We start from the raw sequence: 24321 nt of genomic DNA, 5'->3' as shown, positions 1-24321 counted from the left end.
CAACTCAAATTCTCCATTGCTCTGTGTGTGTCCACATGTGACCACAAAAGGGCCACAAGGATTGATCTGGGGGTAACACATAATTCTAGAGAATGGACAAAGTCACAAATATGAAACCTGCAAATAATAAGCATTGACTCTGTGTGTGCAGGCGTGCTTGTGCATGTGTGTGTGTGTGTGTGTGTGTGTAAAGTTCCTGCTCAGAAAAATTAAGGACAAACAGGGGAAGGGGAATGCACTGGGAAAATATTTCTAGAGAAGGAGGACAATGAATAGGGGTGAGGGGAGTGAGCTGGGAGCACCGAAGTGTTTGCCATTAGCAGGAGCATGGTAAGGGTGTTTCCTGTTACAAGCAAGCATGTTGCCTGGTGACATCATAGGGCAGGGAAGAGTTCACAAGGCAGCTTTCTCTTTGCCTCAAAGTCAACAAAGAGTAAAGCACTGAATAAAAGGAACCCCCGGAGCCTCATACGAAATCTCCTTTATTCATTTATACATTTGTTTATCCATCCAACACACGTGCTCGAAGAGGGAAAATATGCCATCTGGAAATTCGGGACACTCCACCTACTCCTGGAGAAGGACAAATAAACCGACACTTGTGTGGTATGGTAGGTGCTGTGTTGGGGTTGACAGAGTATTACAAGAGTACTGATTTGAGGATTGGGGCCAGGACTCCAAGAGGAGGCATCCTGATGTGCTTGATAAACTCTGGAACCGAATTTCCTCTGATCCCAAAAGTATCCTTTGAACCTCTAAGGCGGTGGTATTTAATTTAATACGCACATCAATCCCTGGGAGTATGTTATTAAGATACAGATTCTTTTTAAAAAAATCTTATTTATTTATTTCAGAGAGAGAGAGAGAGAGAGCATTAAGGAGAGGTGTAAGTGGAAGGAGATGGAAAACCAGGATCCCTGAAGAACAGAGAGCCCAATGTGGGGCTCGATCCCAGGACCCTGGGATCATGACCTGAGCCAAAGGTAGATGCTTAACCTACTGAGCCACCCAGGCGCCCTAAGATGTGGATTCTGATCCAGCAGGCCAGGGACAGAGCCGGAGATCTGCATTTCTGGTGAGGCTTTTAGGAGACACTAATGCTGCTGGTCCTGGAACCACACTTGGTGTGCGACAGAGGGACAGTCATGTGACCAGAAGTCCCACCTAGCATGGCCTGATAGTCCTTCCTGTTCAGGCCAGTCCCTTCTGTGGGCACAAGCAGATAAACAGCACATCTGTGTGGCGGGTTCTCAGTTGGGCTGAGGGTTGGGCTCAGTTGGGTTTGGGGAGAAGGTGGGGAGGGGCAGAGAAGGAGCTCAGGCAGGAGAGGAGGGTCGTTCACACTATTTTCCTAAATTGGAAGAACTTGGTCTTGTGTTCCTCTCTTTCATCCCTGGCCTCCCCGGCTGCCCAAACCTTTTCATGGCATGAATAGACTAGAAATGTGCATATTAAGAATAAAATTCTTGCACAAATAAGAACTGATTTACAGAAAAATGGAGAAACAGGTCAGGGTTGCCTCGACCATTTTGTGAGCTAAACATGAAGAAAAAAAAGGGAGCCAAAATAGATTCTTCCACTTTCTCACCCATTGGAAGAAGAACATGAAGGGCATCACATACACCTCTGTTAGGGCAGGAGGTTCTTTTAGGGCAGGAGGTTCTACTAGAGCCCCGCCCAGACTGGAGGGTGGGGAGGCAGAGTCCTGGGAAGGGAAAGGAGAACTCTCTTCAGGAAAGATGGGGGCTGGGTGGGGGTTTAGGCTTAAGGAATCACAGGAGAGAGCTAAGATCTTGCGCAAGCTGCTTTCAGGGGCATGATTTCACATTGGAGTGTGAAGGTGACCCTGCAGAGCTGGAAACAGGGTCCTGTGGTAATGCACCTATGGCAATTTCCTGAATTTCCTAAATACAAATACATCTCAAAAACAGGTGACCATTATTAATATTGCAAACTCTCTTTAGAGGTCAATTTTGCCACGATCTGCTCATTTCCCACGTCTTGGTTGCTTCTCATTTCCCAGATCTTCCTAAAAACTCTCACTTACAAAACAAGGAAAAATACATATTAAAATGATCAAAACAGGTACGCCTGGGTGGCTCCGTGGTTGAGCATCTGACTTTGGCTCAGGGTATGATCCTGGGACCCTGGGATCCAGTCCTGCATCGGGCTCCCCACAGGGCACCTGCTTCTCCCTTTGCCTGTGTCTCTGCCTCTCTCTCTGTCTCTCATGAATAAATAAATAAAATCTTTAAAAAAAAATCAAAATAGACAAAATAAAAACCAGTAGAAATACTGGCAAATGCATAACAGATGATCGCTATGCTAAGCACTTCACAGACATTACCACATCTCGAATTCTTTCAACAACCCCATGAGGCACAGGTATCTCAATCCAGCCCCCCAACCAAAAGGATTGAGGCTTGGGGGGGCAGGTACTTAGTAACTTTGCCAGGTGAGCAGTAGAGCTGGAATACCTCCTGTTCAAATGGCTCTGTAAACACATGTGCTATTTCTTTTATAAAACTTTATATAAGTCTTCTTTTCATCCTCAATAAAGTCTCCTTTTTGTATATAAGCTCTGATACTATGCTTATTTTATAGAAGCAATGGAAAGCTTCATTTTTTAGACTTTCCCAATCTACCACTGGATATCAAGAACACTTCTGCCATTTGCAAATTGCTAATTTGGTAAACTCCATATTTGGGTGTCAGTGGGATCTTAGAAAAATAATTGCTACTGTATATCTGTCTTTTGATTATCCTATTAACCAGTCTGAGGCATTCATTTGTAGTTGTCTGTGACTATCTCCTTGAACACATTGGCAGAAACTCTCTGGGCTCCTAGTAACCGATCATGGAAGATGATGATATTGACATTGTTTTATTAAGATAAACAAACTATCCTCCTTTCTCCATAAGGAGGTTCATTCGATTGTGCATTCTAGGACTAAATCAATTCTATTGCATCATGTTTGTCACCCTAGATTTGGTAACACCTAGAATATTTTTAAGCCTTAAAAAATGTATGCAAATGTCAACCATGTCATGGATTCTTAGGCACCATGAAATTCAGACTTTGGCATGTAGAAGATATTGGATTACATGGTTTCACATGTTTTCATTTTATTTTGTTTTCCTTTGGCTTCCTGGGGCCATACCAGGACACGCCCATATATAGCATTGTTTTCTATTACTGGAGCCAAATTTAATTGTTAGATCATTTTGATACAGAATGGAGCTATGCAGCACTGGTCTATACTCAAGTCATCAGCTACCTCCCCACACTTCTTAAATCTTCAGTTTTCTCTTCTCTAAAAGCCCTTTCACCTCTATATCTAAACATGATAAAGGTTCCCCTTTCCTAAAAAAAAAATAAAGAAGACTTTCTCAATGCCATATGTCTCTCTATTCCTCTTTTGTCTTCCTTTTTCCAATTGGCCAAATATCTTGACAGAGCAGCCTATGTTCTATTTCCCTCTTCTCTTTTATTGCTCAACCTACTGTTCTCTGGCATCCACCTTCCACTAAACTGCAAAACTCAAGGAAACCACCATCCTCCCTACATCCATGCCATTGCTGAATCCAAAGGAGGCTTTCACTCCTTTTTTTAATGGTCCTCTAGGCTGCATTTGACTTTTCTGCCTGGCTTTTCCTAGTTGATTTCATGAGTTCTTCTTACCCTACTCCCCCCTATTTAAAAATTTCAGCTTTACTGAGTTACAGTTGACAAAATTATAAGATCTTTAAAGTGTGCATTGTGGTGATTTGATACATGCCTATGTTGTGAAAAGATTGTCTCCATCCTTTAGACTTTTTTTGTTAAAACCTCGTGTTCTCCCAGCTTTCAACCTGCTCTCATTGCTCTTCTCTCTACACACTCTACTTGGGCAGAGCTTTTTCACTGTTATACATTACTTGACCTTCTCATATCTACCATAAACTTCCCCAGAGACATGGACTTACACATCCAACTGATTCACAGATATCTCCACTTTGAATCCCATAAGCTCTCAAACTACCAATGTTCAAAATTAAACTTAGATCATCCTCGCCTAAATCTGTCCTCTTCATATGTGTCTATCTCTGGTTAATTGCTCACACACCAAAGCCAAAAATCTGAGAATCACCTTAGGCCTCTTTTGAATCTGTGAATCCATTTCCTTCCATTCCTTCCTTTCTCTCTATCTTTACTTACTCCTTATGTTAGGCCCCCACATCTTCTTCCTGGACTATTGTTAAGAGTGTCCTAACTTACCTCCCTCTGGTTGTGATAGCTCATATCCATTCTCTGAATAACTACCAGTGTTCTCTCCATGACCTGAATCTGACCATGTCCCTCACGTTTAAAATTCTTCAATGGGTCCCTCATTTACGAATTCAAGATTAAAGACCCAGTTGTAAAAAAAATAAAAATAAAAATAAAAAAATAAAGACCCAGTTGTTTAAGGTCCTCTGAGACCTGTCCTCTTCTAACTTCTCTAGTTTTAACACTGAGATCCCAGCCCAAAAGAAACCATCTTTCAACCCTTCCTCACCCTCTGGAAGGGTTCCAAAGCTGAACTCGATGTCCCAGCTCTGCATTCCAATCTTGCAGCCAACACATACTCAAACCACAGAATTCAGCACAGTATATTGAAATGACCTCCCAAGTTTCTAAAATGAGAGTATTGGCTTATTCTGTCTTTGCTCTCCAGGGCCTGGAAATGTACATAATAAACGGTAAAGAAAAAACTTGTTGAATTGGCACAATTTAGGTCATGTGTGCTGGACACAACTCTAAAAATGTAGAGCTTACAGTTAATTTGACATTATTTCTTTCGTATTCACTTTTGAAATGTTTGGAGGAACATTTTCACCGTAGTAGTCGTATTCTGACAAGAAAAAGAAAATAAGTTACTCTCGTGCCTCCCCGTCGGGGAATCGAACCCCGGTCTCCCGCGTGACAGGCGGGGATACTCACCACTATACTAACGAGGAACCGCACACAAGCGGCTCTTCTGACAAGCCTCTTATTGCTTTGCCGTCTTCGCGGCCTTCGGCCTTCACTACCGCCTCCCGCCAGCAGAATCTGATATTCTGCCGTTGCCACTGCAACGTCCATCGAAGTTGAACAAAACGAAAATAGGAGCGTTCAAATGATCTCCGCGTTGCTCCGCTGATCATTTCCGTCTGTCCACCCCTCCTTCGGCTGCCCCCGCTCCCCTCTCTTCCTCCTCCTCCCCTCTCAGGAACGCTACCAGTCCTCGCAGCACCCCTCCGCGCACACACTCCCAGGGAGCAAAGCGCACGCCTTGTCGCGCTGCACCACGGGACTTGTAGTTCCAGACACGCTACACCCCACTCTTCCCTCACCTTAAGAAACTTCCCTTCCCGGCGGGCGCCACGAGTCCCGCTTGCTCTTTATTGCCTCCCTCTCTTTCCTCTGCCTCTAGCTCTCAGTGGAGTGGGCTGGCAGCCGGCTCTTGGGGTGCCGATCGGCGTGCGGAGGGACTCCCGAGAGCCATGCCTGAGGTAGTGGATTCGTGCTCTTTGGCCTCTCCGGCTTCGGTCTGCCGGACCAAGCACCTGCACCTGCGCTGCAGCGTCGACTTTCCCCGCCGGGTGCTGACGGGCACCGCCGCGCTCACGGTGCAGTCTCAGGAGGACAATCTGCGCAGCCTGGTACGGTGGGACGCGCGCCCAGTGCCCGCCTCGCCCCGGCCGCCCGCTTCTTGCCCCTCATCCCGCCGCCGCCCCTTCCCAGGCCCACGCTCGGGTCTGCCCCGCGCCTCCCTCGGTGCTCCTGCGCAGCCCACAACTCCTGTTCCGCACCTCCCTTCAGCTCTCGCTTCTCAGCCGCCCCTTCCTCGCCCGCACTCAGCCTATAGCGCCCCTCCGCATCGCGCTTGTGTCCGCATCCCTCGGTCGCCCGCTACCTGTGCCTCAGTGGCTCCGCCTGCACCCCTCTCCCCGACACCCCTCCCCAGGCCTTCGGCACATCCTAGCGCCGCATCCACGTCCTGCTCGCACCCAGAGCGCGGGCTTCATTGTAGCACCAGTCCTCCCTCCCCCGCTATCCGAGTTCCCAGCGCGAAGCCCCCCGTGGCCTCCCCATTTCCTCGGCCTGCAGCCCAGAACTCCCTCCTCGGGCTCCGAATTTATTCCCCCAGTCCCCGCGCACCTTCCCAGGCCACAGTCTCCTCTGAGTCTCGGACCCTGTGCCCTGCCGATGCTCACCGGACCCTTTCCTCCACCTGCACTTCTGCAGGATAGGACCCATCGACCCGTCGTGGTAGGCTTCCCCCAGCCTCCCTACCGCCATTCTCGAACCCCTTAGAATTTACGGCTCCAGACCCCCCACCTCCACCCCGATTTGATACTTCCAGGCTCTGCTAGCAACATGCAGCTCTTCTCCAGGGTCCTAGTCCTGCTACCTTTGGTTCTTACCACCCGTCTCTTCAAATAATTTAATGATGGATGGGCCATTCACGCTTTCTGAGCGTATCTCAATACAGTGTATTACAGTTGGTTCCTAGGAGGGAGTAATTATTGCGCTTCTTAGGAAGTAATATACCTCTACCACATCGCTAGCCACTTCAGTGATGAAAAACTTGTTTAGATTTGTGGAATGTTATTAAATTATTTTATCTATACAACATAACCTGTTTTCAGTGTTCTTACTCAGAGTGATAGTATTTGGATTGTATCTTTCCCCTGAAGAATTTCATAGGTGAGCATTTTAGAAATAAGAGGGACAGGGAAAGACCAGCCACGGTGTATTTTGCAGAGTGTTGTGGTATCTGCTTCAGCACGACATTAAGGAACTTGATCACTGAATGTTGTAGGCTTGATGGTGGGAAATCAGTGGGGTCAGTTCATTGTACATAATAAGAAGATTAGATAAGAATTGGTGGTTCTCATGACTCTTTTCCTACTTGTGTCATAGGCCTGTATTTTGAGTTCATTAATATGAACCAATATGGCAGGTAACCTACCCTTTGTCCTTTAACATCTCTGATTCTGATTTGAAAAGTAGGTGGACTCCCCTATGTATTGATATTTAGGCACCAAAAGTACTACAAGAAGAAAATAAGGTATTACAAGCAAGAAGGTTAACTATTTCCCTGTAGATTGTACTTTGGTCTGCTTGAAGTACTGTGCTATCTTATTGCAGGCAGCTTTGCCTGCACAGGATTGGCTGAAGTCCTGTCTCAATGCAATCTCCCTTTTTATTAAAAGAAAGTAGATTTTGATAGTTTATCACTACTTAGTATGACCTTGCACCCTCACCTGTTTTGTAAAAATAAAGGTTGAACTCTGATCGTTGAAGAAGCAAGAGACAGGATGCTTAAATTCTGAAAAGCCTGTACCTTCAGTGTCCCAGTCTCAAAACTTGCACATTGTTTTTGCATCCCCCAAATCTTGAGAGAAGATTTTTAAATCCTGATGTCTGGTTAGCATGTCTGCTTAGCAAATTTAGGCCTTAACTGATAATAATGTTAGATTTTATACAAGGAAGGCTAGTTGTGGTACAGTGACATCTGTGTATAATTGTTTGCTTATTCATGATGACAACTTGAGGCCAAGAGTTTGGCTTTATTTCTTCAAACTCAACTTCTTTCCTTTTTTTTTTTTTTTTTTCTCAACTTCTTTCCTCCACCAGATTACAGTCTCTTGAAGGTAGGGCTATGTTCCATGGCTCTTTGTATCAGGCTTCTAGTATAGCACCTGCCACGCAGAGGACCCTCAAAAGTTTGATGAACTAGTGGATGAATTCAATTAGAGTGCAGTGGCTGATCCTTACCCGGGCTGTGCTAATAATAGTGCCAACTGTATCTTGAGGGTGAGTGGACATCCTACCTCCCCACCACCAATAGAGAGGACCCCAAGCCCATGCTGGTGAGGACACTGAGTGTCCTTGCTCGCTCTATTCCTGGAGTCCTTGGTGCTGGGGAATGTTGAAATAGCTGTACCAGTAGGTTTTACTAGGAGCAAAGCCCAGCTTTTCTAAAAATCTTTTTGAAGTTTTGGGTTATTTGGCCTCAAGCTTGGCATTCATTTGTGACAGTGTCCAAGCATTTGTTCCTTTTGTTGAAATTTTCAACCATTTTTAGGTGTTCTATCAGCTGGTGGCTCAAAGAGGTTCTAGTGTCTTGGCCAAGATCATATACTAGTGAGTGGCAGAGCCAGGGAGTGAACACAGATCTTTCTGACTGCCACACTCTCCAGTCTTCACTAAGTAAATGGCTGAGCCAGGAATCCAATCAAGGTGTTTTGGTTTGGGTTTTAACAATAACCCAATTTTTTTTTTCATTGCAGCACCCTGCAAGTAACAGGTAGAAAATGCAGATAAAGATATAATACTGAGGCAGAAAGCTTTTTAATTTAAGCTATTACTTTGTCACAGAAAGAATTTGAGTCTGCTTAAAACAACATATGCTGTATAAGAAGATTAAAAATAATTTAAGAATTTAGAGGAAGAGGGAAGGAGGATAGTGAAAACCAAACCCATGACATCAGGCCCTAGGAAGGAAGAAGTGGGTTGTGAGGTTTACATCGAGCTTGCCACCAGCCTGTGCAAAAAGGGAATTAGTTATATATCCCATGGCAATCAGCCAGGTGCTTCGAAGTAGAACTGCTTTTGGGGGTGTTATTCAAAGAGGATACCACAAGATATAGTAAATTATATCCCTAAGAACTTCATACTATTTGTAGGTCTGTTTGCTACAACTATGTATGGTATCTTGGCCTTATGCATAGTTGGTGTTCCACAATATTTGGTTGAAAAGTACTAGTTCCAACTTTTCAATGATGCAGTTTCCTTTTTTCCATTACTATTTTTGATCAATTGTTTAATAACATTTATTAGTGAAATTTGAAGGGGAATTTCTTATGCAACTTGAGAATGATAGCTGATGTTAAGACTTGGAGTATACAACTTAACCACTGCATTTTCTCCTTTCTCTTGGTTCAGGACTCGCTTCATGCATTAAATGATACCTACGATTTTTTTAGGCACTGTGCTAAAACTCTGGGAATGCAAGCCTAAGTAACATTCTCTGTCTTCTTAAGAACCCTCAATCTAGTAGAGAACACTTATCATTCTAATGTGGTACAGTAAATGGCTATAGGAGAGATCTGGACTGACTACTGTAATAAGTACAGAGGATATGAAAAAGATTTCAAAAAATAGTCACAACAATAATCTGGCTCTTCTGATTCTGAATAGGTTTGAAAAGTTGAGGCAATTAGATAATAGGATGTGCTTCTCTGGGAAATGAGCCAGTTGATTCATTCTTATGGCTATAAAAGTAGTATAAATATGAGTAGTTACATACATGGATATTCAAATTAAGTTTTTAAAATAAGTCAGAGAGCCATAAATAGGAATATGAAGGAACAAAGGAGTAACGCTATTATTTGTAGTAAGATATAAGCCTAATAAAGCCACATAATCTGAATATGCAAGTGCAAGAAGATAAGTCAGTTCTACTAATTTAGAGTGACAATGGTTGAGGTACACTGGAAAGAAAGTGACCCAAAAGGAATAATTACCTATTTGGAGGGAAACAGGCGGCACCCCTAACAAATTTACCTGCTTTAAAACACACACACACACACACACACACACACACACACACACACACACCAGAATGGAAATTTCTTTCCAACCAAATATTGTTTACTCTAGAGAAGTAGGAATCAACGTAATGATTACAGTTATGACGGCCTTCTAACTCTCCCATGCTATGGCCGGCCAGATTTCAATAGAAAGATGCCAGAGGTTGGGAGATCAGATTGTAGGCAGTACTGAGGCAGGGTCTGACCTAGAGTGGTGGTAAAAGAAAAGAAAGTATGAAGACAGTGTGAAAGAAAAATGTGTTAACTGGCTATGGGGGCTTGGCAAGTGGGATCAATTGCAGATATTTCTTTTTAAAACGATTTTATTTATTCACTCATTCATGAAAGACACAGAGGCAGAGACATAGAGGGAGAAGCAGGTTCCCTGCAGGGAGCCCAATGCGGGACTTGATCTCAGGACTCTGGGATCACACCCTGAGCCAAAGGCAGATGCTCATGTGCTGAGCCACCCACACGTCCCAGTTGCAGGTTATTTGAATGTTTCAAACTTTAGGTACCTCGAGGATTCTGTTAACAGAAGAGAGAAATCAAGGGAGAGAACTGATTTGGAGACATAGGGTGGCTTCATTTTTAGAAGCCCACTGAATATGAAGCAATATTTCCCATGGAAATATCAAGCAGGCAACTTAGATCTCTCTAAGTGGCAGTCCTGGGGAAAGGATGAAGAATTGGTTGATGAGGTGGGATAAATGAGAACTAGGAAGCGTTCAATATGGTAAGAAAATCAAGGGATCGAGGGCACCTGGGGGGCTAAGTCAGTTAAGCAGCTCAGGTTGTGATCCCAGGGTCCTCTCCACCTCATACTCTCTCCCAGGCTCTCTAAAATAAATAAATAAATAAATAAATAAATAAATAAATAAATAAATAAATAAATTTTAAAAAATCAAGGGATTGAGGCTAGAACATTGGGACATATCCATTTTTAGGAGCTAGAAAGTAGGGGGAGGAAATGGCATTAGATAAAACCATTTATGTGTAAAGTCAAAGAAGCCAAGGAAAGGACTTCAAACAAATCATATGGCCCATAAGGGCTATGAGTGGACAGAGGTCCAGAGTACTGAGCAGAAAAGACCTCTTGAGCAGGAGGCATGCCCTGCCCTTTCAGTAGCAGAAGAGCTAGAAGCCAGACTGAAGAGAAGGAAGGAGGAAAGATTGACAAAGAAGTAGAAATAGCAGCCATATGTTGCCCATGGAGTTTAAGAAAGACAGGAGACAAATGAATAGTTATCAGGGCAGAAGGATCAAGAGAAGTTTTAAACATAACATGGGAGGCTTGTTTACATTGTTTGGAAATGGTTTTGTGGCATAGGAAGGTTGAAGATTCTAGAACAAAAGATTAGTTAAGAGTGAAAGGTATCGTCTCTGGGGCTCCGAGGATTAGGGGGATGGAAAACACTGAGATGCTTGTTGCCACTCCCTGCCCAGAGCGGTTGTCTTCAATGGGTAGATACACTCTCAGTCCTCTATGGGTCATTTGGTTGGAGTTGCCACACCAGGTTGGGCCTTCTCAATATACGTAATGGCAATGTATAACCCACTTATTTGCCTAATGAGTGCCATGGTCAGTTTTAATTTTTGGATGTGTGAAAGTACCTAGGAGTTGGAGCATATGAATTCCAGGAATAAATATGTGGTAAGATATATCAAGGAGTTGTGATGAAAAAACTTCCGTCCTAGATGAATTTTTTTTCATAGCAGAGAAGTTAAGTTTTAGGAGACAGGATCAAAGACATTTTAACCTAGATTTGACTTACACTTGAGACCCTAAGTTTGTGTGACTATCCCAGAATTACCTGGCAATAGATATGCCAACTTTATAACCAAAAATCTTTCAGTAAAATTAGAGTCCCAAGAGACAGGACCTACACTGACTTTTGACTCCTTTAATTCTTCTAATTTCACTCCATTTTACTCTCTATCAGCAACTAGTTCTATTTTGTAATCATTATAGTTGACCTATATCTAATATTAGTTTTCTCTGGTGTATATTGAACAATTTTCTTACCATTTAAAAATACTAACTTAATTCTAGACTTTGGATACGAAGGACCTCACAATAGAAAAAGTGGTCACCAATGGACAAGAAGTCAAATACACTCTTGGAGAAAGACAAAGTTACAAAGGATCACCAATGGAAATCTCTCTTCCTATTGCTCTGAGCAAGTATGAGTGTTACCCTTCTCTTTTATATTACAAAATAATGGAGAAAAAGATTTTTAATTTAAACAATCTTCCTTTCTAATTTCTAGTTTGTGTGTATGTAGTAATTGGCGCTCTTACTGACCTGCTGTTCAAATTAAAGCTTACAGTAAAAATTGTATCTTAAGATTCTAAAGAAATTCATTGTATGAAATACTCAAGAAGAGGACTTTTGATAAGTGCTATTTCTTTACTGATCATGGGAGTGATCTAAAGTGATGACAGAAGCATGCCATCTTAAGGAAGCATTTTGTGATCACCTGGGAAGCTTTTATAAGATGCACATTTTTCACCTTTTCCCCAGAAGCCGGCTACTTTTATTAATGGAATAATGGCAATGACAAATATAGAACAGTTTCTATGTACCAGTCTTGAGATAATGCCTTAAATACATTCCTTTATCTAATCCTTACGGTAACCCTTTGTGGTATGATTTCCATTTTACAGATGAGGAACGGGAGCTTCAGAGAAATAAAGTAACTTATTCAAGAAAGAGGCAGCCACAACTGTCATATTGAGAGCATATCCCACTCCTTGATAAATTGGGAAGGGGAAAAAGGATGGAAAACCATTGGCCTAAAACAAGGGTGATCTACCCCACCTTTCAGTGGCCAATGTTCTCATGCCTTCTTTTCCCGTTTAGGGAAAAGAAGGGAAACACCCACATAAAACTTGTGAGGGAGATCTCATTGACCTCACTGTACAGATCAAGAACCATAGTGTAGGTGGTAGAGTCATGATTCAAACATAGGCACTCTGTTGGTCTCCAAAGTTCTGCTATTACCTCATTACCAGTGCTGCTCAAACTATCTGGGACGAAGGACCAGTTTTTGTTATTTCCAATTTGTCACATACTGATTCTTTTATAAAAAGTGAGTTACTAGGAAGAAGAGACCAAAAGCGAGCACACGTTTTTGAGTCAACAGCCACTAGAGTCACTCTAAAAGTTTCTCAATGTGTATTATCAATTTCTTGACTTGTCCCATAAGTCAAGCACTGCTCTGTGTCATGCTCTGGCACCCACCGCTGTGTGGTAGTCCACCTACCGCTGTGTGGTAGTCAAAGTTCCAAAATTATTTCTTCCACTTTCCCACTGTGATAAAAGATTGCATGATATGACAGGTGTAAAGTGTCAGACATGCAGTGGTGTATTCAACGAATATTAGTTCTATGACGTCTTCAGAAGCACTTAGTGTGGTAGAGTGGAAAGGATCCAGAGGCAGGCAATCAGGTAAGAAACTTAGGATGCAGCATTCCTAGAGCTCACTCTCAATCAGTAACAAGACCTAATAAAATAAAATTTTTATTATTTAGTCTGTGTATTATGAATTCAAACTTTAGTTAGGTTGAATTATACTCTGCTAATATATTTGTTTGTTGCATACAGAAATCAAGAAGTTGTTATAGAAATTTCTTTTGAGACCTCTCCAAAATCTTCGGCTCTTCAGTGGCTCACTCCTGAACAAACTTCTGGGAAAGAACACCCATATCTCTTTAGTCAGTGCCAGGTAACAAGAAAGATCCAGAATGATTAATTATACAAAAAATTCCCTGCACGTTTTGTTTACTGAAGCCAAGTGGACAGTGGTCTTTTGGATACTCAGGTCTTACCTAAGATAGTATTTTAATTTGTCATAAAAAAATGACACACATTTTCACTGATATCTCAGTATTAACATATTCTTATATTACTTTAAAAAAGAAACTCAATTTGAAATCATGTCCATTGAAAGTGGACTATAGGGTCATTTTTATATTTATATCCTGAGCACCTAGGATAGAACTTAGCATTCTTGAATGGGCACTCAAGAAATGGTTATAAAAGAGAAAGGGAAAAAAATTAATAAAACAAAAGTAATATGTACTGATTATGAAAAATGTTAACAATAAAGAAGTGGAAAGTGAAAGATCAGATTTTTCAATCTTCTCCAGATACCATTGCCCAGAAGTAACCACCATTGAGTTAGGTGGGCAGCCATTCCAGATTTTTCTTATACTTTTACAAATGTATATGGTATATAAACATATTAAATGTACCTTTAAAATCCTACGATTTAAACTATTTCTGTTTTCTGTTTAAAGATTAAAAATAAAGAATCTCATAATCAAAGACAATTTGTCACAAGGGTAATACATATGAAACTATCTTCTAAAAGGAAAAAAGCCTAATTTTGTTAGTAATCTAATAATTTATAATGAAAGGCACTCATTTCATTAAATGTTTACTGTATTTTCCAGCATTGTGCTGGGTACTTGGCATATTTAATCCTCAATATTGCTATGTGATAGTAATATCACATAGGCTCAAATTTGAATACAAGTCTAAAAAAGGAAGCAGTATTGGAACACGAAATAGACAAGTTTACTTTCTATTGCCAATTGAAATAATTTTTTAATCTAAGAAATCCTTAGAATCCTTAGTTCAGTTATCTGAAACAGATGTGGTTTTCTAGGCAAGAGCGCACAAGTGGTGCATTTCTTATAATATTCGATTTTCAGTTAGTACTTCTAACAGAATGTCCCATAATCTCAAGTTGGCGAGAAATGCAAGATTTGAGAGTCACCAGAATGTGAATTTTGAATATGTTATTCCATTTCTTATTGGCAACAGTGTTTGAAATAGAGGAAAGAGATTTCAGTTAAATTAAGAAATGACTGCAGTTGATGGGAAACATGTGGACGTGATTTTGTTTGATGAGTTTGCTACAGTTCTCTGCACACTTGCCCAGGTGTGGGTCTATCCAGTGAAACACATCTGAGAACCCCTGTGGCCTCACTGACTCCCCCAACTAGGGACTGCAAAGGAAGTGTAAAGGCATGGTCTTAGATCCCTGTTTTGAGAGGGAGAGTCAAGTGGTTCTTCTAGTCCTACGTAATTCATCTAGAGATCATTTGGGATCCCATATCTTTGGAGAATGGACTATATTTGAAATGAAAAGGGCTAGAGTTTGAGGGTTGTAAGGAATCTTGTTGAGGCAGCAAGTATGTCTAGAATTTATAACAACTTCAGAGAGATGTTAGTGTCAGTGTTCCTTTAAGCTCAGGGGACCATCTCAAGGAGTCTGGGGCTCCTTTGCTTACTAGCAATTGGCATGGAGTCTGGGGCTCCTTTGCTCACCAGCAATTGGTCCAGATTTATTTGTAAGGAGGCCAGGTATAAAATTAAAGATACCCTGGTCTTCCTTCTCAATGGAATCAGCATACATGACAGATGGATACGGAAGCAGAGAAATGCTGCATATGTCAATGAATCTGTCCAGATGGTACTGAGAAAGACTGTTCTTTCTTCTTCCTTTTCTTCTCAGTTTTTGCTCTCAAAGTTTGCTGCAAGATTGGAATGTCAAGATTCTAGTGACACTCCCCAAGCAGTTTTCCGCAGAACATGGGCGTCCCATTAGATGTTAATAACTAACCAGAGAAAGGGGACTTCCTGTTAAAAACAAGTATAAGTTTCTTTGTTGTAGGTATTTTCAGAGTCTCCAGGAGGCTAATGTTCCAAATGACTCTTTAAGATCGGGATGTAATATGCATGGTTCTCAATTTTACTTCACCAAAGAGCCCTTTTTTCTCAGGGTCCCTAACAGCATCTAACTGGACATTGCTGTTACTTAGGGCAGAGAGTAGGAAACAATGCTTAACATTGCTTTATGCTTCAGCTGAAATGTGAGGACTGACCAACCATACATTAAAATGGGAAATCAGACCTTTTTTGCTCCTTCAAATGATCTGAAAAAATGTGAGACCTATTTCTATAAAGAATGTGTCTAAGGACAGTGCTGCAATTTTAATTAATTTCATAATGACTTGATTTATAAGAAAAGGAAATAGCCTTTTTCTTTTTCCCTTCCCCCGTCCCAGGCCATCCACTGCAGAGCAATTCTTCCTTGCCAAGACACTCCTTCTGTGAAATTAACCTACAGTGCAGAGGCAAGTATCACAAATTATTAACTGTATTAAATGACTCATATAAGTAAATGTGGTATAAATGATAAGGAGAGATAGTAATTGGATTTTTATAGTTAGTAATATTTCACTTAATTAAATTCTACAAGAACTATGTAACAAAGAAGCTGTGGACCTCTTTTTGCATCTCTCTTTTAAAGATTTTTATTTTTAAGTAATCTCTACACCCAACATGGGGCTTGAACTTACAGCCCTGACATCAAGAGTCACATGTTCCATGGACAGAGCCAGCCAGGCACACCCCAATATCTCTCTTTTAAAGGCAGTTTCAAACATAAGTGTAATGAAAGGAAGTAGGTACTATTCTGATTTTAAAAGGAGTTCAGAATTCTAGACCTCAAAACAAGAATTTGAGGACAGCATCTTTTAATTTTTTAAAAATTAACATTTGCAGGATTAAAAGTTATGGAAATGTGCCTTATAGCCATGTAAACCTCTGTCTAGGTACCCTCACAGGCATAGATTGTAGACTTATCTGAATACATTTCCACCTGATTCTTGTTGTAGGTACTGCTAATCCTTTTACAAAAAAAAGCACCATAATAAGTACTAAATAAATAAATAAACACTAAATAATACTAAATACATACATGCATTCTAGGTCCCAAGCCAGACCTACTTAGACCACGCAACTAGAATTGAGAACCAACCAAGGGGCTTATTGATTCTAGATCATCCCACAACCAAACCACACCTAGTGTGTATAATGCTGTAGAAAACTATATAATGGAAGACAAAGAATCCCAGGTTTTGTACTCTCCTCTACCAGTTACTAAGTGCATGACCTGAGGCAAGTCTTAGGACCTCAAAACCTGGAGTTGTCTCATCTGTATAACACATCACTGACTAAATAACGGGTAGAAGCAGAACTAAATTATTTCCCAAGTGCTTTTTAGCTCTAGATTTATGATTGTTGTAGCACTGGTTCTGGAGCTTCTGAGTCTGCCTCAGAAGTAGCTTTAAATACTGGGCCATGCAAGAAGAATATGGAAGTCTAGAACTTAATGGAATGTATGTTTGCTAGATCATTAATATTGAGGGAATAGTCCTTGATTCTAGTATTCATTAGAAATAAAACTTTCAGAATCATGGAACTTGGGTACACATTTAAGTGTCTATAAGGTTTGCCCCATTAGCCCCGTAAGCATATTTTCCATACAAATTCCCAGAGAAAATTATTTCACGGTTCTGTGCAATAACTTTTACTTTCTCACAATTATGACCCTTAAAAAGCTCTTTGATTTGCAACATCAAGTTAATGTTTTAAATATAAAACTTTTCAAAATTGTATTCTCTGTCCTAACGTAAGTATACAAGCTTGTGAATCTGTTTTGAGGGTGTGGAGGAAGACAGGTGTGGTGGTTACTACTGCCTGGAAGGTTGCTGGGCGCTTCTTCTGTACATATTCTTTGCAGCAGTACTATGAGGTTATTACTTTTGTTTGATGGGAAAACTAAGTCTCAGGGAGGTTATTTACCCAAGTCCATGCAGTTAGTAAGTAGTAGAGCTGGAGTTTTAATCTAATTTCTACATGGATGGATGAATGGATGGATAGACCACATTCACTTTCAAAGAAGTCAGCTTTATATATTGCTGATTTTATGGATAAACCTGATATGCCCAAATTTCCTGGGCTCATTGTCTTCTCACAGTTAAGATGGGGAAAATACTATATTTTACACATGTGGTTTAAGATACATAGAATCTTTTATTTATAACTGGAAATGATTTCTCTTCTTGATTAGGTATCTGTTCCTAAAGAATTGGTGGCACTTATGAGTGCTATTCGTGATGGAGAAGAACCTGACCCAGAAGACCCGAGCAGGAAAATATATAAATTCAACCAAAAGGTAAGATCTGTGGGCCTACATTTCTGTTTTAATTGGTAGTGAACTATAGATAGCTTTTACCTATCCAGAGAGCAAAATTGCCTTTGGAATATTTCAGAATTTAGAAAGCAGCTTCTGTCTTTGTTTTCTTTATTTCTTTTGTGGTAGTAAAATGTTGTGGAAAGAGGTTGCTGGATAAGCAAAGTAAGGACATGGCCTGATCCCATTTTCTCTCATTTCAGTTAGTGTAGCAGGATTTCAGTTAAATTACACTTTGGCCCGCCCTCATACCACAGTGCTGGCTTGTGGTTATTTAGTGTTTGCAAATGGAAGAGCTATATTAGACCCCCCCCCCAAAAAAAAAAACACAAAACAAAACCCAACCAAACAAAAAATCTTTGTTATAGTATTTAAAGTTAAAATTCCTATGTAGCTGATAATTTGACTTGTACCTTTGACCTTTAATGAATTGTGTTTATGCATGCTTTTTAAAATTGACCTTTGTAATAGAACATGTAATTGAACCACAGTGGACAGTGGGATCTGGGATTCCAAGCTCCCAAACCTTCAGCATTCTCTTACTGCTGGATTATTTTATATGTCTCCCAAATATACCAGGAGTGGTTTTCTAAAAAGGAAGTAAAAAATTGTTTTACATCAAGAAGAAAAAAAAAACTTAAGAAAAAAAGCACAGTTCCTTCTTAGAGGTTAATTTTTGAGAAATACTTGAACTGGACCTTGTAAAATTATGTGCAATCATGTCTTTCACATTTCAGAAGCTGTCTTTCTTAGTACAATAAAAGAGAAATTGATGTTTTGATATGTTTTACATCACAATTTTGAACTATTTGACCCCCTAGAAATGAGACCGATGAGATTTGAAAAGAAATTTACTTACTTTTAAATACAAACTGTCTTATTCTGTAATATTTTTAAGCATTAATTTGAGCATGTGTGTGTTCTTTTCTTTCTTTCTTTTTTTTTTTTTTCTCCCTTTAGGTTCCCATCCCCTGCTACTTGATTGCATTAGTTGTTGGAGCTTTAGAAAGCAGGTGAGCTTTTGAACAAATTTTGAGGTTACAAAAAGATTAAAACTTCAGGCATCTTGAGCCTCTGGCAGAAATAACTACTAGCTCATTTATGCCTGTCTCAAGATCTCAAGCTGATAGCTCTGGAAAAATTCAAATCGAATTATAAAATGTAAATAACAATTAATTTTCATTTAAAAAGTCTTTATTAGTCACCCTTCAGATTTTCCAAGTATTGCAGAATGAGCATGCTCTCTCACCTGAATTCTAATTGAAATTTGAATGAGTCACTTCTCTTCACCTCCATTTCCTCATTCCTCATCCTTGAAATTGTACTATCTCACTTTCTGGCCTTGAAGGGTAGTTAAACAAGTGAGGTAAAATATGTTAAAGCACTTGGAAGCCCATAATATTATAGAAATAAAAGATGTTTTATTGAAATTTTACCAATAACTAGGGTGCCCTTCCTTAATTTTTTGTCAATTCTTATTTCTAAACCGCTGAAAAGAAAAAAAAAGAAAAAAAAATAAACCACTGAAAATGAGGAGTATCTCTAGTAATCACATTCTTTAAATTACCAGAAATATGGACAAGCTTGAGTAGTCAGGCAAACACAGATTCCAGCTCCAGCAGTTACTTATCTGCATCCTTGGGCAACTCACTCGGAGTTTCATTTTCTTCACTTAAAAGCTGGAAAGAATAAATCGGACTTCAAAGGATTTTTGTGAAGATTCACTGACCTAACGTATGTAAAGCTCCTGGCCTATAAGAAGCACTCACTGGGATCCCTGGGTGGCGCAGCGGTTTGGCGCCTGCCTTTGGCCCAGGGCACGATCCTGGAGACCGGGGATCGAATCCCACGTTTGGGCTCCGGTGCATGGAGCCTGCTTCTCCCTCTGCCTGTGTCTCTGCCTCTCTCTCTCTGTGTGACTATCATAAATAAATAAAAATTAAAAAAAAAAAAAGCACTCACTAAATGATATTTATAGTAACTGCCACAGCGCCAGACCATTGCAAGGTCTTATTTTGTGCCAACCCCAGTGCGTTACGCCGTGGAATCCTCACAACTGTGTGGAGTAGACGTGATTGTTTTTCCCATTTTACCAATAAGGAAAATGATGCTCAGTGAGTCGTAATAACTGGCTCACAGTCACAGAACTAGGAAGTGTCAGGGCCAGAACCTGGATCTAGGCTGTCTGACTTTGCAGCCTGTGCAGCACAGATGGGCCCTGTCCAGCGTGGCAGCCGCTAACCACACGAGTTCTGAGGTGTGCTGTAAGTGTAAAATACACACTAGATTTCTAAACACTTGGTATGAAAAAAAGAATGTAAACTATTTCATTGATAATTTTTATGTTGATTACATCTTGAAATGATACTACTTTGGATACACTGGGTAAACTATATTGTTAAAATTAATTTCATCTGCTTCCAATCTTGCTTTTTTAAAACATGACGACTAGGAAATTTAAAATTACATATGCAGCTCATATTTTGGCTCTCATTAAATTTGTTGAATAACCCTGGTTACCGTTGCTACTCAGTGTGGTCTAGAGACCAATAGCATGGTATCACATGGGACTAGATTAGAAATGCAAACTTTTGCAGGACTAGGTTAGAAATGCACATTTTTGGGCCAGATCCCGGGAGCTACTAACTCAAAATTTGCATATGAACAAGCTCTCCAGATAGCCTGTAGGCACGTAAAGTTTAAGAAGCAACTGCTCTAGAATCTACCTCTTCTCTGGGGCAGGACACCTGAACAAAATCTTGTTGTTTGGGATTTGGTGCTGCATAAAATTTTTAGGATGAAATTTTGATGAAAAGAATATTTCTGAGTTCTAGTCCTTTGTAAGTGATATATCATTCTATCTCTTTCCTCCTTTTTTTAAAGATTGTGGTTAAAAACCCCACGAAATTTACTATCTTGACCATTTGTACATGTACATGCCGGAGTCAGCAGCTTTCAGTAGGTCCACATTGCTGTGAAACAGATTTTCAGAATTTGTTTCATTTTGCAAAACTGAAACTCTATACCATCTAAACAATAACTCCCATTTCCACATCCCTCCGTCCCCTGGTAACCACCCTTCTACTTTTTGTTTCTATGAGTTTGAATACTTGAGATAACTCATAAGTGGAATTGTTGAGTATTTGTTCTTTTGTAACTGGTTTGTGTTACTTAACAGAATACTCCTCAAGGACCAGCCCTGTCATAGCATGTGACAGGATGTCCTTCTTTTTCGGTTTGTTTCTTCTTCTCTGAGTGTTCAACCTTTAAGCATGTAATGAATTTTATATCTGCCCTTGATCTGGAATAGCCTCTCACTGGGCCATGACTCAGTTGAGGGTCTATAGTTGTGAGATGGCAAGAGGAAACTAGATGCCCAAAGTCCTTAACCAGAGCCAGTAAGCTAATCTTTGGGGGCCCAGACGGTGCCCCCTTAATGAGCTGCATATTTACTGGTGCATACAACAGCAGGACTGTATCTCAGAGGAGCCATGAAACCCCCCTCTGTCCCATGAGCACATGGCACATCACACCACCACTACTGCTGTCAGGATTTGTACCTTGTACTCGAGCTCTTTCCTGGAACCAAGTAAGTAGTTTATTGTGAACTTCATTTTTATCAAACTTTTTAATTTTGCAGGCAAATTGGTCCACGAACATTGGTTTGGTCTGAGAAAGAGCAGGTGGAGAAGTCTGCTTATGAATTTTCCGAGGTTGGTCATATAGTTACCCTTTTTCATAATTGTGCTAGAGGATAGATTTAAGATTTTAAGTAAGACATGTGATGGTGTTAGCGATGTGCTAAGAGAATCGAATAATATCTTATTCTGTGTGGATTTGCAGTTGCTACAATTTTTGCATCAGTATCATTTAAAATGAGCATCCTGGGGCACCTGGGGGCTCAGTCCGTTAAGTGTCTCCCTTCACCCTAGGTCATGATCCAGGGTCCTGGGATCAAGCCCCACAAGCTCCCTACCTAGCAGGGAGTCTGCTTCTCCCTCTCCCTTTGTGTGTCCTCTCTCTCTCTCTCTCTCTCTCTCTCTCAAATAAATAAGTAAATATATTTTTTTAAAAATACAGAATAAAATGAGCATCCTTAACTCATAACCTCCAGAGAAAGCAAATACACTGAAGAAATTCATCATTGGAATGATAAAACATGCAAATATTTGTACATTAATTTTCTAGACTGAATCTATGCTTAAAATCGCTGAAGATCTGGGAGGACCATATGTCTGGGGCCAGTATGACCTCTTAGTCCTGCCACCATCCTTCCCTTACGGTGGCATGGAGAATCCTTGTCTCACCTTCGTAACTCCCACTCTGCTGGTAAGTGTGAGCTTGTCTGCATGCACAGCCAACTTCTCCCCACATGTGTAGCTGGATGTGAAGAGCCTCAGGCATCTGATCATCTATTTCTTTAAAATAATATTTTCTCTTATTTATACATCTATCTCTTCTTCCTGATGTGATTTGCTTATTATGGTCATTTTCATCATCTCATTTTCTCAAAAGAAAATAATGTGGCCCTGAGGGGGATGGGAATATTACATTCAGGGTGTGTGGTGGCATTGGGGAAGGGGAGGCCATGTCACAGCCATGTGTGGACAAATTCTGTATCCAGACAAAGAAACTAGACCATTTACACTTAGCATGTAGGGACTGGTCAAACAAAACAAACAAAAACTCACTTTAGCATGTGTAGGGAAGGAGTAGACTGACAGTATATAACTATAATTTTATGCCTTTGTATGCTACTTTAAATCACTACAGACTTTTCTTAAATATGCTGTGGGTAATTAGGAGAGAAGAGATATGTAAGGGAAATGAGAACAGATTAAAAAAAAAAAAAAAAAACAACGGGAGTAGGAGAAATGTGTCCTGGAAGTTAATTAGAGATGGGTGTACTGGCCCTCCTGGTCCTATAAAAATTCCCACAATGAGGGGGAGAAAAGAATCATGCTGTTTTTTGAGTCCTGCATTTTTTCTCTTATTTTCTCAACACATACTCTGCTTTTAACCCCTTCGAGTGCCACAGTAAAAATACACTGCCCTATTAATGCCAGAATACAACCTGATGTAGGCAGTCCTTTAAATATAGTCCACAGTTTGAAAACTAAGGTGATTTTCTTCTTTTTCAGGCAGGAGACAAGTCACTCTCCAATGTAAGTTAAAATTTACCATTGTGGTCTTACCCTCAAAGAACTATTAAGTCCACTGATTTTTAAAATATCCATTGTATTGTTATGTTGGAGATACGGTTATAAAAGATAACTGGGGGATTGTTATGATATTAACAGTTAGATTTAATAGATTTCATAACATTTGATGGTCTGATCTCTTCATGTGCTTATGAAATAGATTTTAATGGAGTGATTTATCCATTTAGTATTTTCTAAATAATTTTGTTTCTAATTTTTTTTTTGTTTCTAATTTTTTTAACTATACTTTTGTCTTTGGCTAAATTATGATTTGTTTGCTAAACTAACTCCCTGAATATTTCAGCTGGTGTTAAAAGAAAAACAAATTGAACGATGTGGAACTGAATGAACTAGAATACTTACCTATGGAGTTATTTTAAAGTAAGGTGATCAATTCTATGACCGATCCCTTCCACTATTTACTACTGCATTATTTCCACTTCAGGTTATTGCACATGAAATATCTCACAGCTGGACAGGAAATCTAGTGACCAACAAAACTTGGGACCACTTTTGGTAAGATTTATTATTATTGTTTCTCTATTGGTCCTTGTTATTAATTTCTTTCCCTGCCTGCCTGCCACTCTGAATTGTTTTGTAGGAATGTTGCATCCTTTTTCTTGTTTTTCTTTGTTACCATCTCCTTGGTAGACAACTTAAAAAAAAAAATTCCACAACACTTGTCACAATGTTAGGTAGAGTAGGAGTATTCGGCTTGCGCTTGTTATTTAGTTCCTGGTACAATCACATTTTAATAATGGGCACATAAAACAAGAACCAGCACTTAATTTTCCCCACTGCCATCTGCTGGGCTGGGTTTCCCATTGTTCTGAATTGAATGCAGAGTAGCCACATAGGCAATCTGCTTAGACTGTAGTGTTCATGCTTTACAATTCTTTGCTCTGCAGAAAAGCCAAAAAGAAAGTACCTTGTTGACTAAAACATGTTCCTTTCGGCTGTGTCACTGTCATTTTATTTACAAAAAAAAAAAACTTTTTCAGGTTAAACGAAGGACATACCGTGTACTTGGAACGCCACATTTGCGGACGACTGTTTGGTGAAAAGTTCAGACATTTTCATGCTCTGGGAGGATGGGGAGAACTACAGAATTCAGTAAGTGAGTCATGCTTTGAAAAGCATTTCTCCAAAGTTGTATAGGCATTCAAAAGTTTAGTTTGTAAACTAGCTTTAGTAAGTAGCAACAAGAAAGCCATTTTTGCAAGGTGTGGAAAATCAAGGAGATACTAGTATAATATTCTATTTTTTTAAAAGATTTTATTTATTAGAGAGAGAGCATGCATGGGCAGAGCAAAGTGGTGGGGGGGAGGGCAGAAGGAAAGGAAGAGAGGGAATCCCAAGCAGACTTCATGCTGAGCACAGAGCCCGACATGGGGCTCAATCCCAGGACTCTGAGTCATGACCTGAGCCAAAGCAGAGTCAGACACTTAACCAACTGAACCACCCAG

At 40.3% G+C, this 24321-nt stretch overlaps 1 protein-coding gene, 1 long non-coding RNA gene and 1 other non-coding gene across 3 annotated transcripts in view; 1 reads left to right on the top strand and 2 right to left on the bottom strand.

Annotated features, from left to right (window-relative positions):
- The window catches only part of LOC112930724 (uncharacterized), a 116127-nt gene extending 110879 nt beyond the window's left edge, over positions 1-5248 (bottom strand). The window contains exon 1 of the long non-coding RNA XR_011994914.1: positions 4964-5248. This is a non-coding gene — a long non-coding RNA (uncharacterized lncRNA). The remainder of the gene's footprint in view (positions 1-4963) is intronic.
- Positions 4909-4980, bottom strand: TRNAD-GUC (transfer RNA aspartic acid (anticodon GUC)). Its single transcript has one exon. It is a non-coding gene; the product is annotated as a tRNA-Asp (tRNA).
- A 61-nt stretch (positions 5249-5309) lies between the features above and the next one.
- Positions 5310-24321, top strand: part of LTA4H (leukotriene A4 hydrolase) — a 35456-nt gene continuing 16444 nt past the window's right edge. The window contains exons 1-11 of the mRNA XM_026013043.2: positions 5310-5664; positions 11657-11787; positions 13211-13331; positions 15682-15750; positions 17532-17636; positions 18615-18667; positions 21295-21367; positions 21843-21983; positions 22796-22819; positions 23301-23371; positions 23857-23968. Of these exons, the coding sequence (XP_025868828.1) occupies positions 5506-5664; positions 11657-11787; positions 13211-13331; positions 15682-15750; positions 17532-17636; positions 18615-18667; positions 21295-21367; positions 21843-21983; positions 22796-22819; positions 23301-23371; positions 23857-23968 (1059 nt within the window). The 5' untranslated portion in view covers positions 5310-5505. The remainder of the gene's footprint in view (positions 5665-11656; positions 11788-13210; positions 13332-15681; positions 15751-17531; positions 17637-18614; positions 18668-21294; positions 21368-21842; positions 21984-22795; positions 22820-23300; positions 23372-23856; positions 23969-24321) is intronic.

Source organism: Vulpes vulpes, chromosome 10, assembly GCF_048418805.1.
Source record: "Vulpes vulpes isolate BD-2025 chromosome 10, VulVul3, whole genome shotgun sequence".
NCBI classification, from domain to species: Eukaryota; Metazoa; Chordata; class Mammalia; order Carnivora; family Canidae; genus Vulpes; species Vulpes vulpes.
The sequence above is the reverse complement of the archived record's forward strand: the minus strand, read 5'-3'. Positions and strand labels throughout refer to the sequence as shown.